Here is a 14760-nt window from a genome sequence, read left to right on the forward strand (position 1 = left end):
TCAGCCTGACTGAAGTACCCTCCCAACCCAGTATCCAAGACCATGACCCAATGGAAGGGACCTCAGGTGAGTTTACCTTTTAAAATATAAAACTTGTTTTAAAAGCAAGGGTTTTTAATTATTACTTTGCCCTGAGGACTTGGGATGCATTTGCGGCCAGTACAGCTACTGGAAAAGTCTGTTAACGTGTCTGGGGATGGAGCGGAAATCCTCCAGGGACATCTTCATGAAGCTCTCCTGGAGGTACTCCAAAAGCCTTTGCAGAAGGTTTCTGGGCAGTGCAGCCTTATTCCATCCTCCACGGTAGGACACTTGACCACGCCATGCTAGTAGCAAGTAATCTGGTATCATTGCATGACAAAGCCTGGCAGCGTATGGTCCCGATGTTTGCTGGCATTCAAGCAACATCCGTTCTTTATCTCATTGTGTAATCCTCAGGAGAGTGATATCGCTCATGGCAACCTGGTTGAAATACGGGAATTTAATTAAGGGGACAGAGGTGGTCGTTCCTACTGGGCTGTTTGCCTGTGGGCTGAAAAGAAATCCTTCCCTGCAGTTAGCCAAGTGCAGGGGGGGGGAGGGGAGAAGTATTGGCCTTGAGCTTTTCGCATTTGGCTAGCAGGGATCTTCCCTGATACCAGCCACGCGGTGGGGGGAGGGGTACAGCGATCATCCCAGAGAATTGGATGGGGGGTGGGGGGTTAGTTTGTTTTCTGCTGCTGAAGGTTAACAGGAAAACTGCAGCAGTCAACTGGCTTTGCTTGGTATGTGGGAAAGGAGGGCGCAGAAGCCGAAAGACAATGGCTTACCATGGCCGCATGCAAGCTGAATTCTGTTGCCCGGACCTGCGTCTGTGATCTCTAACACCAAAGCCACAGGCACTCAATATTAAGATGGAAAATGCGACCTTGTACTGAAATCACATGTGCTATGTAATGTGAATAGTGTTATTCACCATGAGAGTATAAGCATTGTTCTGTAAAATGTATCATTTTAAAAACTTCTGTCCTTTTTTCATCCCTCCCTCCAGCAGCTGCAAATTTTTCAAGCCTCCCTCCTCCGTCCCGAAGGCTATCTCAGATAAGGTGGCGGAGAAAGAGGACGCGAGACAAGATGTTCTCGGAAATAATGGAATGCACCCGCAATGAAAGAGCTCATTTGAATGAGTGGAAGGACACGGTATCTAAATACAGGAAAGATGCCAGTGAACGTGAAGTCATGAAGGACGCTCGAGATGAGAGGTGGCAGACTGCAACGCTGGGGCTGCTGCGTGATCAAATGGACATGCTCCGGCATCTGGTGGAGCTTCAGGAACAGCAGCAGGATAACAGACTGCCGCTGCAGCCCCTGTATAACCTCCCTCCCCCCTCACCACGTTCCATATCCTCCTCACCCAGACGTGTAAGAATGCGGGGGGGAGGGGGGAGGCTCCGTGCACCCTCCCACTCCACCCCAGTGGACAGCCCAACCAAAGGGATGTCATTATATTGAATTTTTTCAGTGGCCTTTTACTTCCCTCCTATCCTCCTCCCAAACCTCACCCAGGTTACCTTGTCAGTTCTCTCCCTATGTTTATAATCAATTAATAAAGAATACATGATTTTTAAACGATAGTGACTATTTCCTTTAAAAGCAAGCTGTGATTTAAGGGGGGAGGGTGGTTTGCTTACAGGGAATGAGTCAATCAAGGGGGTGGGTTTTCAACAAACAGAACTTTCACACCGTAGCCTGGCCAGTCATGAAACTGGTTTTCCAAGCTTCTCTGATGTGCAGCGCTTCCTGGTGTGATCTTCTAATTGCCCTGGTGTCTGGCTGTGCATAATCAGCAGCCAGGCGATTTGCCTCAGCCTCCCACCCCGCCATAAAGGTCTCCCCCTTACTGTCTCAGAGATTGTGGAGCACACAACAAGCAGCAATAACAATAGGGATATTGGTTTGGCTGAGGTCTGACCGAGTCAGTAACAAGCGCCAGCGACCTTTTAAACGTCCAAATGCACATTCTACCACCATTCTGCACTTGCTCAGCCTGTAGTTGAACAGCTCCTGACTCCTGTTCAGGCTGCCTGTCTATGGCTTCATGAGCCATGGCATTAAGGGGTAGGCTGGGTCCCCAAGAATAACTATAGGCATTTCAACATCCCCAACGGTTATTTTCTGGTCCGGGAAGTAAGTGCTTGCTGCAGCCGTTTAAACAGAGTAGTGTTCCTGAAGACGTGAGCATCATGAACCCTTCCCGGCCAGTCCACGTTGATGTTGGTGAAACCTCCCTTGTGATCCACCAGTGTTTGCAGCACCATTGAAAAGTACCCCTAGCGGTTTATGTACGGGTACCCTGGTGCTCCAGTGCCAAGATAGGGATATGGGTTCCATCTATCGCCGCACCACAGTTGGGAATCCCATTGCAGCAAAGCCATCCACTATGACCTGCACATTTCCCAGAGTCAGCTCAGCGATTGCTTTGGCTACTTGCATCACAGCAGCCCCAACAGTAGATCTGCCCACTCCAAATTGATTCCCGACTGACCGGTAGCTGTCTGGCGTTGCAAGCTTCCACAGGGCTATCGCCACTCGCTTCTCAACTGCGAGGGCTGCTCTCATCTTGGTATTCTGGCGCTTCAGGGCAGGGGAAAGCAAGTCACAAAGTTCCAAGAAAGTGGCCTTATGCATGCGAAAGTTTCGCAGCCACTGGGAATCATCCCACACCTGCGACACTATGCGGTCCCACCAGTCTGTGCTTGTTTCCTGGGCCCAGAATCAGCGTTCCACAGCTATAACCTGCCCCATTAACAGCATGATCTCCAAAGCACCGGGGCCCGCGGTTTGATAGAATTCCATGTCCATGTCCTTATCACTCTCGCCGCCGCACTGCCATAGCCTACTCCTCGTCGCCTGGTTTTGCAGGTTCTGGTTCAGCATAAACTGCACGATAACGCGTGAGGTGTTTACAATGTTCATGACTGCTGTCTTGAGCTGAGCGGGCTCCATGCTTGCCGTGGTATGGCGTCTGCACTGTTCACCCAGGAAAAAGGCACGAAATGGTTGTCTGTCGTTGCTTCCCTGGAGAGTGGGGAGGATGTACCCAGAACCACCCGGGACCATGGTTTTGGCCCCATCAGGCATTGGGATCTCAACCCAGAATTCCAATGGGCGGAGGAGACTGCAGGAACTATGGGATAGCTACCCACAGTGCAACGCTCCGGAAATCGACGCTAGCCCCGGTACATGGACGCACACCGCTGAATTAATGTGCTTAGTGTGGCCGCGTACATTCGACTTTATACAATCTGTTTCCAAAATTTGAATTATATAAATTCGGATTAATCTCATAGTGTAGACATACCCCAAGTAAAGGAACACTCTCTCTTTCTGGTCTGTGGATGACTCTACTGGAAAAGGCCTAACAGAACTGTTTATGAAAGTTTTGAATGAGAATAAAATAAAGCTTTAGGACTGCCACAGGCAAGCTACGACAATGGCATGAACATAATGGGAAGAATCAGTGGTGTCCTGGCCAACAGAGGCTAGGGACATCATTCCTGCCCATCCTGGTTAATAGCCATTGATGGATCTATCTTCCATGAATCTATCTAGCTCCCTTTTGAACCCCATTATAGTATTGGCCTTTACAACTCCCTCTGGCAAGGAGTTCTAGAGGTTGACAGTGCATTGCATGAAAAAATACTTTCTTGTGTTTGTTTTAAACCTGCTACCTATTAATTTCATTTGTTGGCCCCTTGTTCTTGTATTATGAGAAGGAATAAACAACAATTCCTTATTTACTTTCTCTATACCACTCATGATTTTATATACCTCTATCATATCCCTCCTTAGTCACCTCTTTTCCAAGCTGCAAAGTCCCAGTCTTATTAATCTCGCCTCAGACTGAAGCCGTTCTATACCCCTAATAACTTTTGTTGCCCTTTTCTGAACCTTTTCCAATTCCAATATATCCTTTTTGAGATGGGGCGACCACATCTGCACGCAGTATTCAAGGTGTGGGCGTACCATGGATTTATATAGAGGCAATATATTTTCTATCTTCATTGTGGCCCACAGAGACAATGGATTTGAAGATGCCATCACTGCTGCCAAAGAAATGGTGGAAAACTTAGGAGTTGAGCCTGTCTTCAAGGAAACTCATCCACTGGAAAAAGACAGTTTAGTTACGAGGGCAGAGATGAGGTGATGGAAAGCTCAGAAGAAAAATTCAAGAGAGGTTTTTTGCTCACTCATTGAGTCTGCTCGAGTGTCCACTGAAGAAAGGTTTGGACAAATGAAGCACCACATAAAGACCTGTTTTTTTTTTTTTTTTTTTTATAAGACCCTAATAAGCTACCGGTGGACAGGAAAATACTCTTGAACAACTGTACGGACCTTCACTGGACACTGACACTGGGGAAAGTTCAGACATCAATGTTGACCTCTATGTTGAATTGGACAACATCCATCACAATTTTTCACACGGGAAGCATCCTTCACTCCAAGCTCTCCAATTCATTAATGATGCACAGATGAAGGATACATTTCCTAATATGCAGATAGCTTTGAGGATTCTGCTGGTCACAGTTGCGAGTGGTGAGCACAGCTTTTCGAAGCTCAGGCTCATTAAAACATATCTTTGATCGACAATGGTCCGCGAAAGACTGACATCGCTTGCTATTTTATCGCTTGAAAATGCCACTGGCCAGTCTTTGGATCTCTCTGATGCTATGCTTCAGTTCACGAGGGCAAGGCAAGAAAAGCGACCTTTTAAACTAAAGGACTGGGGTTAACATTCTAAGGTTGTCATCTACTGAACAACTGTTATATATGGCATGAATAAATACAGATTTACAGATCCTAGCGTGCAAATGTATTGTCTTATACGACAGGGATAAATCATGAATGCAAATCGTGCAAAGTCATGAAATGAGCTACAAATGCAATAAAAAATAAGGTATTCAGAAACTTAAATGGAGGGGGGAGGAAGGGGCGCCAAAGATGGTATCTTCCTGAGACGCCATTTGGTCTAGGGTGGCCACGCATGTATATGAAGTCTTGGGTGTATCTACTACAGCACTGCAACTATACATTCCATGTTTTCTGTGATTAGCCAACTGCCTTTGGAATTATGAAACCAACTATACACGTTGCAATTTTTATATAAAAACCAAATGCCACCTCTAGAGTCTGATCAAGTATACAGTTTGCATGGCAGTTTGTTTGTTTGTTTGTTTTTTAAAAGAAGCCAAGTCTTCTAAGAAATACCACTTTTCAATTTCAGTAAATTTAAAGCCTCTCTGAAACAATGTGAAAATCTTTAAAATGGCATTAAAAAAATCCTACTCTGTTCACTTTTTAAAGATTCAGTATTTGTAACCGAAATAAACACTTTTCTGATGAACTGTGCATTGCATTGTTGGGCATTTAAGACAAACAGAAAAACATGCAGTGCTTTCATATGTAATATGACCATCTAAACCAGTGGTTCTCAACCCACGGTTCACTTGCAGCCCAATCAGCACACAGCTGCGGCCCATGTGACATCCTCAGGGCTAGTCAGGTAGTATATATATTGTGTGGATGCAGCCAACACAACACATAGAGCTGCATACACAGACCACAATGGTAAATAGGTTGAGAACCACCGATCTAAACAGTTGTAAATTCAAAGATAAACATGGTGCAAAGATGCTCATCTATTTTTTGGGTGAGTGTTGATCTTTCATAGAATATGTTGACAGCTATCATTTTAATATTTAATTTAAAATCAATGAAATATTAGGGATTATTTGGTATATTAAGTTGTATAGAAGGTACATTTTTGCTGCTGAACAAGTAGTTAAGGCATTAATGAGCCTCTTGCCAATTCTTCACTTAATGAAATTATAAACTTCTTAATTATTACAGTTGGGGTTCACATTAAGAATGAACCAAATCACCCTCAACTCTGATTCATTTACTACACAGATTAGAAAAATTGAAGGTGGACTCTACATCCTTCAGCAAATCTAAACCATTTCTATTAGGGTTCATCCTAGCTACAATTTTCAGGCTCTGTTATTGACTTCAATGGGTGTAATTATATGCTAAAGGTTAAGCATGTTTAGTGCTCCAATGGATTACAGCTAGAATGCCTAGCACCTTGCAAGACTAAATCCTTTTATTTTCTAACCCTCCCTCAGACTCTGCATTTAAATCCAAGCACAGGTTACAGCCAAACTGAGGAGTGTTTTGGAATTCTAATACTAATTTTCCCGTTTGGGCAAAGTGTTGGCGTGTAGCCTGATTTTGGTCGGCATTTATAGTATCCACTGTCAAAACGATTCCCACACTTGGACAAGGAACTTAATTTATTTATTGCATTAGGCTGAAAAAGAAAGTCAGAAGTAATAGTTACCTAAACAGTCAACCTGCAATTTCTCCTTTAATTTTGAAAAACAAAGCCTTGCTCAAAACCATACAATGTAGGATCCTAGTTCCTATGAACACCCATTAGCAATAGCTGAGGGAAGTGGAAAAAATTCACTGTACATTGCTGAAGTGTAACTTCTTCTGTGTGCAATATAATGAAAAATGTTAGTGCAATCTGTATATTTTAAATAATGCGGAGAGTCAATTGTACATTTTGTTTAAATTGCTGAGCTAGAATATGGTAAATATGAAAGTGCAGATTCTAAACTATAAGCAATTCTGCTCATTACAAGCGTTAAAGTAGTATTTGCGTATGTTGCTAAAAAGGGAACAATTTAAGAGTAGTTCTACCATACATACAAGACCAGTAGCTGCCTTACAGTAACTGTCCAGATTACTGCAAACAGCAAACATTGCCTGATCCTTTTCAGCACAAGAACTCTTACTCGAGTTCTTACTAAATTGTAACTTTTAGGAGAGATTTTTAGAAGGACATGATAGGTTCATTAAAAAAAAAAAAAAAGATTTAAAAATTTACCATTTGAAATGAGAAGCAAAAGTAATCATCAACACACTTAACCCAGCCTACAATATGGTCTCCAAACATTAGGGTTACCATTCGTCCGGATTCTCCCGGACATGTCCGGCTTTTCTGAGTTAAAAATAGCGTCCGGGGGGAATTTGTAAATGTCTGGATTTCCCCCCATGCAGAGCGTGCGCAGCTGACAGGGCAGCCAGACGGATTGTGCCACTCGCACGGGGCTCCAGCAGCCAGAGCCCCTCCTCCTCTCCCCTGCAGCTTGAGATCACTCCCCTCCTCCCCCTTCCTGCATTCGCAGATCGCCAGACGTTCGCAATGGGCCTCCAGCAGTCTGGAACTCCTCCCCCTGCTTCCCCCCCCCCCCCCCCCGCTGCCCAGCGCGCTGCTCTGCGAGGGTGGGGACCGGGCTGTGCGCTCCGCTGGGGAGCGCGGCAGCGTGTCGGGCTCCACATGGAGCCCGACACGCTGTTCTGAGTGGCAGGGTAAGGGGGCCAGGGGGTCGGAGAAGGGGCAGGGGGGTTCTGGAGGGAGCAGTCGAGAGACAGGGAGCGGGGGAGGGTTGGATGGGTCAGGAGTTCTTGGGGGGCTGTCTGGGGGTGGGGGTGTGGATAAGGTTTTGGGCAGTCAGGGTACAGGTAGGGGGTAGGGTCTCTGGAGGGGGCAGTTAGGGTGGGGGGGGGGGTCTCAGGAGAGGGCAGTCAGGGGACAAGGAGTGGGGGGAGGGTTGGAGGTTCCGAGGGGGGTGGGAAGTGGGAGGGAGTAGAAGGGGCAAGGGCGGGGCTTCTCCCGTCCTCTTTTTTGATTGTTGAACTATGGTAACCCTTCCAAACATGATTAAACTATTTTCTTTGTACAAGGCCTTAGTATAAATGTTAGTGGAAGAATGCCAGAGAACAGCTATAAACAATGATGTGTTTAAGACTGGAGTTTGCATTAAAAGTCTGCTTTAGTTCCTAGTATTCTTTTTAATCCATGTGTAGTAACAGACAAGAAATGTTGATAAACAAGGGAACCTGTACTTTTCCAAAAGAAGAAAAGTATATTAATTAATTTCACAGATTTTCAAAATACTGAATATAGGAAAAATTATCTTACCTTACCCAAAAGTTTCCTTTCTTCTAACAGGCAAGTCCACAGATCCAATCCACCAAGCACAAGAATTACAGTTCTGAGGGAGGTTTAATTGGGAGCAGTCTCCTCCAATTTATTTCTTCGCACTATACATATGTGTATGCTCTCCAATAGCTGGGGGGGGGAATTTGAAGTTGATCTGCAGAAGGACGTGTGTGTATGATTTTTTTGTTCTATTTTATAACCTTTGAATTAAACTTTAAAAGACTTAGATCTATGAAGTAACTTTGGAAGCAAGTTTAATTCAGCGATTAACTAAAACAAGAACTCATGCAAATGCTTTTTACTGCAGAACAACTTAAAAGTCTATGCCAATTATTGGAGAATATACACATATATAGTGTGCCCTAAAAAGAAAAGAGAGAGAGAGACTAATTAAATCTCCCTCAGAATGATAATTTGTGTTGGATGGATTGGATCTGTGGATTGGATCCTGCTAGAAGAAAGGAAATTCTTAGTAAATTAAGACATTTTCCTATTCCTTACTTGGAAGGTCTGTTGTTCCATTACAATGGGATATCTAATAGCAGTGCATCAACAGGGAAGGAAAATAAATAACGAATGAGATAGATGTATCTCACTCTCACTTAGTTTTAAATATAAAATTAGGGGTGAACACAGTATGCAGATACCGGTCTTCAACGGCAGAAACTAAGGGGACCCATGCAATTAATTTGTAAAAACTTAGTGAAGCTATGAACATTACCAGATGGTCACCCAGTATCTTTCTGTATGTTGGATATGATCTTTCCAGATGGGAGGCTACTGTGGCTCTGAATAAATGACCATGAATATTGGGGGGGGGAGGCTTCTACCGTTGACAGCTTCAGAAATGTCATCTAATAACTGAAGCCATACAGTATGCTTTTATTTATTTATTACGATGGAGGTTATAGACCACAGCTAGAGTTTTCCTGAACTGGATTGCTGCATGCAGTGTTAATTTTTAGCACTCTCCTAACATCAGTTGTGCATGGAGTTCCTTTTAAGGTGTTCTGCATGTCAGCAGAAAAGAAAACATTTTCTTATAACCAGGTTAATTTGGGGAATAAAGGTTAAGAACAACTTTGCCTCATGAGAAGTGCAGAAATGCAGTGCTTAATTTGTAATGAAAGAGGTACCAAGACTCAAGCAATTAGGGTGCTAGGGCTCAAGCAATTTTTTTTTTTTTTTTAACTTTCATAATTGACGCAGAAAGCCCAGATATCCTGGGTCTATGAACTGCCAAGCCTCAGGTGCCGGGGCTCAGCCCTGGCACAAATTAAGCACTGCCATAATGCCTTTCCCCAATCAGACCTTATCCTCCAAAAATGCTCCTTGCTGAAATGACTACACCTGGTATGTCAACCTTTAAAGATAGAAAATCTACGGCACTTCTGACAAGCAATTAAAATGCTTAGTCAGAGCATTTGATACATCTAGTTCTCAGAAATAAGTTCTCATTGGTGTGGATTTGAGTTGTGTGGCTCTCTAAGAAATCTTTCATCTGGATGACAGGACATTCCTGTCTTTAGTGAGCTGGAAATGGTTACAATTTGTATTTTAGAGTCGAAGGCTTTAGGACAATTTTAAGAATTGCTTTGCCCTTGCATTAACTGAATCCATCCATGCTAATAACTGAATATTGTCATTCACACAGATGTGGCCCTTGAAGATGCCCTGTTTGTAGATATCGTTTCAAAGCTAAAAGTGTTACACACATCTAAATACATTGCTTTAACGGATACCTCTCATCATGTAATTCAATGTAGTCTTTTCTGGGCTTGGATGCAGAATTTTGTCCTTGGGAGCAAATACTTCTTGTAGAGGAGGCATAACCAAATGGCAGTTGTTACCTAAATTGGACACAAGAACCAGGACATCCTGAACAATGTGAGACCACTTGACTCACTTGTGTGTGAACACGCATGCGCACACTTCCATCCTGGAGAACAGCGTGAGCAGTAAAAGCCAGAAAGACACTCGTTGGCCATGGGAGAATGTAATAGACTGCATGATTGTAGCTAATCTTGCATTCTAGAATAAGACTTGAGTTTCTTTGCTGGGTTCTGGATACAAATAGATCCATTGACAGGAGGGCTACTGAAGGCCAGAGTCTCTACTTGAAGATCTTGGGCTGTATACTCCACTCTCCCAGATTTATCGTTTGCTTTCTTAAGCAGTTGCTATGATGCTTATTCTCTCTTTACGTATAGTGCTTACGAAAACAGAAGATTCTTCCTCTTCCTTTTTGGCCAGGAACAGAGAAGAGGTTGAGGATCTGGTATCTTTCTCTCTCATTGATAAAAGCCAATGCTGAAGTGTTTGAACAAGTTCCCCCTTATTTGTAAGGTAGAGAGAGATAAGCAACCCAAGATAATAGTATAAAAAAAGATCTGAAGGGAGAGCCAGACTTACTGATGTGCTATAGATGATGCCTAATTGACTTCTTGAACATTATAGATGTTCCCTAAGCTCCCGCTCCAGGCAGAGGCAGGGGAACCCTTTACATGAAGCAGCCATTGTATCTCACAGAATCCTAAGCAATCAAGGCAGGGTTTCATAAGGGTGGAGTGACACCTTGTTAAAGGGGCAGGGAAAACAGAAATAAGGTATGGGCCAAGAAGACCCTTACCACCTACTTGTTCCTGTATGTCTGGACTGTACTCCCTCTCATTTCTCCAGGGTTGGCTTTATGGAGGACAGTTAGAAAAAGGCAGGATGTAGTCCACACACAACATGAGTTGGGTTCAGATAGCTCAGCAGGTTGGCATGGCTGACCCAAGGCGAGCAGGATTCGGTTGGGTAGGCATTTTGTGCCCTTTTCTGCCAGCCTCCCAATTCCTCCTGTTGTGTTCTTGCCTGAGAGATCTACCCAGACCTGCTACTCTGAAAGTTGTTGAAGTCAGCTACCTAAACATCAGAAGGTTGTTTCCAGGAACCTTGCTGCAGAGCCTCCGAGGTTGAATAATAGATCAGAATTGCTTAGATCCAATAAGCTGAATTGCAAGAATAAATAAGGATCCCTTTTTGGTTGTTTTCTTTTCTTGTTGCTCTGAGCAGGTCTGGTAAAGCCTTCCAATTGCTGGAGGCAGTATATGCTGTCTGGTCAGGTCTTCAGGGCAGTGGCCAGTCAGCCTGCTTTGATTGACAAGTCTGGTTTCTGCCTCAAAGGAGCTGCAAAGTAGGGGTAAGATCCATTGTACTGAAGTGACAAACTTTCATTGCAAAGCAGACATTCCTTGAGAAGAAAATACTAAACTAGAACATCCTAAAATAGACAAAAAGCCCATTCAAGATTTTATGCTGTGGTATCCAGAATCTCTGCAAGAGTGAGTGGCCATTTCAACCACAGAAGTCTTCCAAGAAACTATACAGCAGTTGGTTTGATTGTTGTCCAATAGAAACCTTAACTGGTCAAACTATGCATTTCCTCGATATCTTATCCAAGATTAATGAGAAACTAGCATCAAAATGCAATAACTCTTCCTTGTATATATGCTTAGAAGGATTAGATTTTTTACCAGTAAGAGTTAGTAAACATCACTCTACACACAAAAATAGAAATTTACAGATAGACAAAGAAAAATGCTCTTTGAGAATTTCTTCAGAGTTTGAGTTAAGGATATTTACTTTGTATATTTCTGACAGGTGATGTTACTAATTTGTGTTTTAAACAGTTACAAAGCTTTAAATTTTTTAATCTCAATGTCTACTGTGATTAAATTATTGTCTGCGCCTCCCCCATAATTTCCTGCAACTGTGAACATTTAAATCAATCAAAATGGGGGAAAATGCTTGAACCCCATAATTTTGTGCAACGGTGAAAATTTAAATCAATACAAATAAGAAAAGCTTAAAAATAAACATTGATATTATCCTTTAAGCTTATAAAAAGACCAAAATCAAATTTTGCCAAGCCTACTTGTAAATCAAGCATATAAATCACCAGCTGCCTGATGGGGAGACCTGCTCCCCTCAGGCCACCACAAACCAATTAATCTGATAGTTCAAGACCCCAGTTATTATGGAAATATTTGAACATCTTCCATCACCCATTTGTCTGTGCTTTGCCATAGATCAGACCCACAAGTACCAGTCACAAAAGTAGTACTTGCACCCTAGAACACGGAGCTTACTTTTACATTATTCCAAAAATCTCATTCCAACAGATTGTTTCTTAATCTTAATTTTAAAATTTTATAACATTAAAATTTCTATTTTATGAAGATCAATATATTCAGTAAATCTTTTTAACACAATTATTTTTACTGGTCGAAGACCTAGTTACAGTAACTTTTAAGTATACTCCTTAGCTTTTGTCAATCTCTAAATACATAAGAAAGTATTTTACACAGACTTCTTAAAAGTGCAGAAAAATTATAAACATTTAAACTGAATCCCATATCCTATTAAAATGGATGGCATTTGTTATCTTGTGTGTCAGCACTTTCAGTTTATAAAAATTTAACTTGACAGAACTGGGCCAAAAATTAAAGGTCACTGCTATCCCGAAGGCTACTTCTGAAGTTCAAAATAACCACACATTTTATTTAGACTATCATCTTTAGTTGCCCGTAACTCTGTATGTGCACAGAAATCACAGTAATCTATGGAAGAGGTGAGAATCAGAAACAAACATGATATCTTATAATAGAGTGTTCAGGTTACCTCCCAGAAGCTATCACTAGAAACCTCTACTCCAACAGAATCATCATATGATCCAGACATTTCTACGTTTGGAGAGCTTGCAAGTGTTCAGGGTTCTATTGTGAGCACCAGATCTTGAAAAATCTGTAGGAAGGACAAAGAGAACATTAGTAAATATTAAACTTACCCATAATTTGCTATGATTTTGAGTGTATTTCTTTCATAGACTTTTAGCCTAAATGTTAAATGTTACGGGAAAATTTTCAATACCCACGCCAAATCAATATACGCTCAATTACTGCTTACTTATATCCTTACTTCCAGCAACAGCAAACCATAAGTATTACATGTTTGACACATCTACATACATTACTAAAGCCAGGTCTACACTAAAAAGTTAGGTCAACCCAGCTATGTCACTCATGGATATGAAAAATTCACACTGCTTAGTAACATAGGGCTGGTCTACACTACTGCGGTAAATGGATCTGACTTATGCAACTTCAGTTACATAAATAACGTAGTTAGATCCACTTACCACAGTGGCTACACTGCGCCATGTCAACAGGAGAGCATCTCCCCCTGACTTCCCTTACGCTTCTCGGGAAGGTGGAGTACACAAATCGATGGGAGAGTGCTCTCCCATCAATTTAGCGTGTCTTCACCTGACCAGCTAAATCAACACTCGCTGCATTGATTGCAGCAGTGCTGATCTACCGGTAAGTGTAGACATGCCCTTAGTTAAGCCGACCCAAGTCCTGATGTAGACAGGTTGAAGGAAGAATTCTTCCGTCAAGCTAGCTACTGCCTCTCAGGGAGCTAGATTAACTACAACAAGAGAACACCTCCAGTTGCTGTAGTTAGTGTCTACACTGAACCTCTACAGTACAGCTGCAGCTGTGCCGCTGTAGTGGTTTAAGTGTACACAAAGTCTTCTAACTAACATTCATCATCCCTCCACATCAGCCCTAATATACATAATGTGCCATTTTAGTCTTTCCACTGCTGTATGGCGGGCGCTATAGTTGGTTTGTACCATAAGAATTTCATTGTTTAGTCCCAGAATTTTATTTGAACATTGCTTGCCTGGAACTTAATACAACTTTAATCAAGCTAGCAAGGCTCTCTTGACTAACCAAACCTAGGGAGTACACAGCACAGTAAACTAAGCATAAACTCAGACTCCATAATCTGTGTTGCATTAATTAACAATAGCAATAGAAGTTACACTCAAAAATCATATCTAAATTAAATTTTGTAGACAAATTATAGCTCAATAATTTCAGTTTCTGAATCTTAACATTATGTTCTCATTTACAAAAAGGGTGGAGAGAAGGGATTGTTCTCATACAGCTAGATGACCCATTACGGCCCCAAGGAAGTCACCCTGGCAAATGGGTCAAAAAAATGACCCACTTGTGACCTAGTTAGCCAAATTTCCAGGCTAGGTTTCCCGAGATTAAATGTTGGTTTGTTAACCCTTTCTACCCTAGCAACTAGGTGCTTCTCCAGCTAAATCCATAAAAAGATACAATACCTATAAGTATAAAGCAATTTCCAACTCGCACAGAACAGCAAATGGAATTTAGCCTGATAGTATTCCTGCCACTAAGCAATTAATGCTTTTTCACATTCAAGAAAATTTCAGGTTTAAATTCTGATATTAAAGGATTGAGTCGTTTTATATGAATACTTTTGAGAATTTTAAACAAATATTTCACATTTATAAAGGAAGTGATGGTTAGAGATGTTGAGCCTAGGCTACCCTCTCACACATGGCAAAAACATTGTTAAAAGAGCAGCAGTTGTCATCAGACAGCAATGCTGTTAGCCATGTTGGATGAGCACTATAAGGAATACAAGTTCTTATATCTAAGAGTGACAAATAAGAACAAGACAATGGACAATTGCATAATGACTACTGTTAAGAGACCCTTTTCATTAAGCGTACCTAACTGACTGAGTTCACTAGAGACCAGAAAATTGTTGAACCCCGTCAGAACATAAATCTATACATAACATAAATTTCAGTAATTTATTAAGCATGTATCAACCAGTTATGGAAA

The 14760-nt window shown here is 42.1% G+C and overlaps 1 protein-coding gene across 5 annotated transcripts in view; it reads right to left on the bottom strand.

The window, feature by feature from the left end:
* The window catches only part of PACSIN2 (protein kinase C and casein kinase substrate in neurons 2), a 117220-nt gene that overhangs the window by 40074 nt on the left and 62386 nt on the right, over positions 1-14760 (bottom strand). For all 5 annotated transcript variants that reach the window (XM_054037614.1, XM_054037577.1, XM_054037605.1 and 2 more), the window contains exon 2: positions 12716-12838. In XM_054037614.1, the coding sequence (XP_053893589.1) occupies positions 12716-12775 (60 nt within the window). In that variant the 5' untranslated portion in view covers positions 12776-12838. The remainder of the gene's footprint in view (positions 1-12715; positions 12839-14760) is intronic.

This window comes from Malaclemys terrapin, chromosome 1, assembly GCF_027887155.1.
Source record: "Malaclemys terrapin pileata isolate rMalTer1 chromosome 1, rMalTer1.hap1, whole genome shotgun sequence".
Classification (NCBI taxonomy): Eukaryota; Metazoa; Chordata; order Testudines; family Emydidae; genus Malaclemys; species Malaclemys terrapin.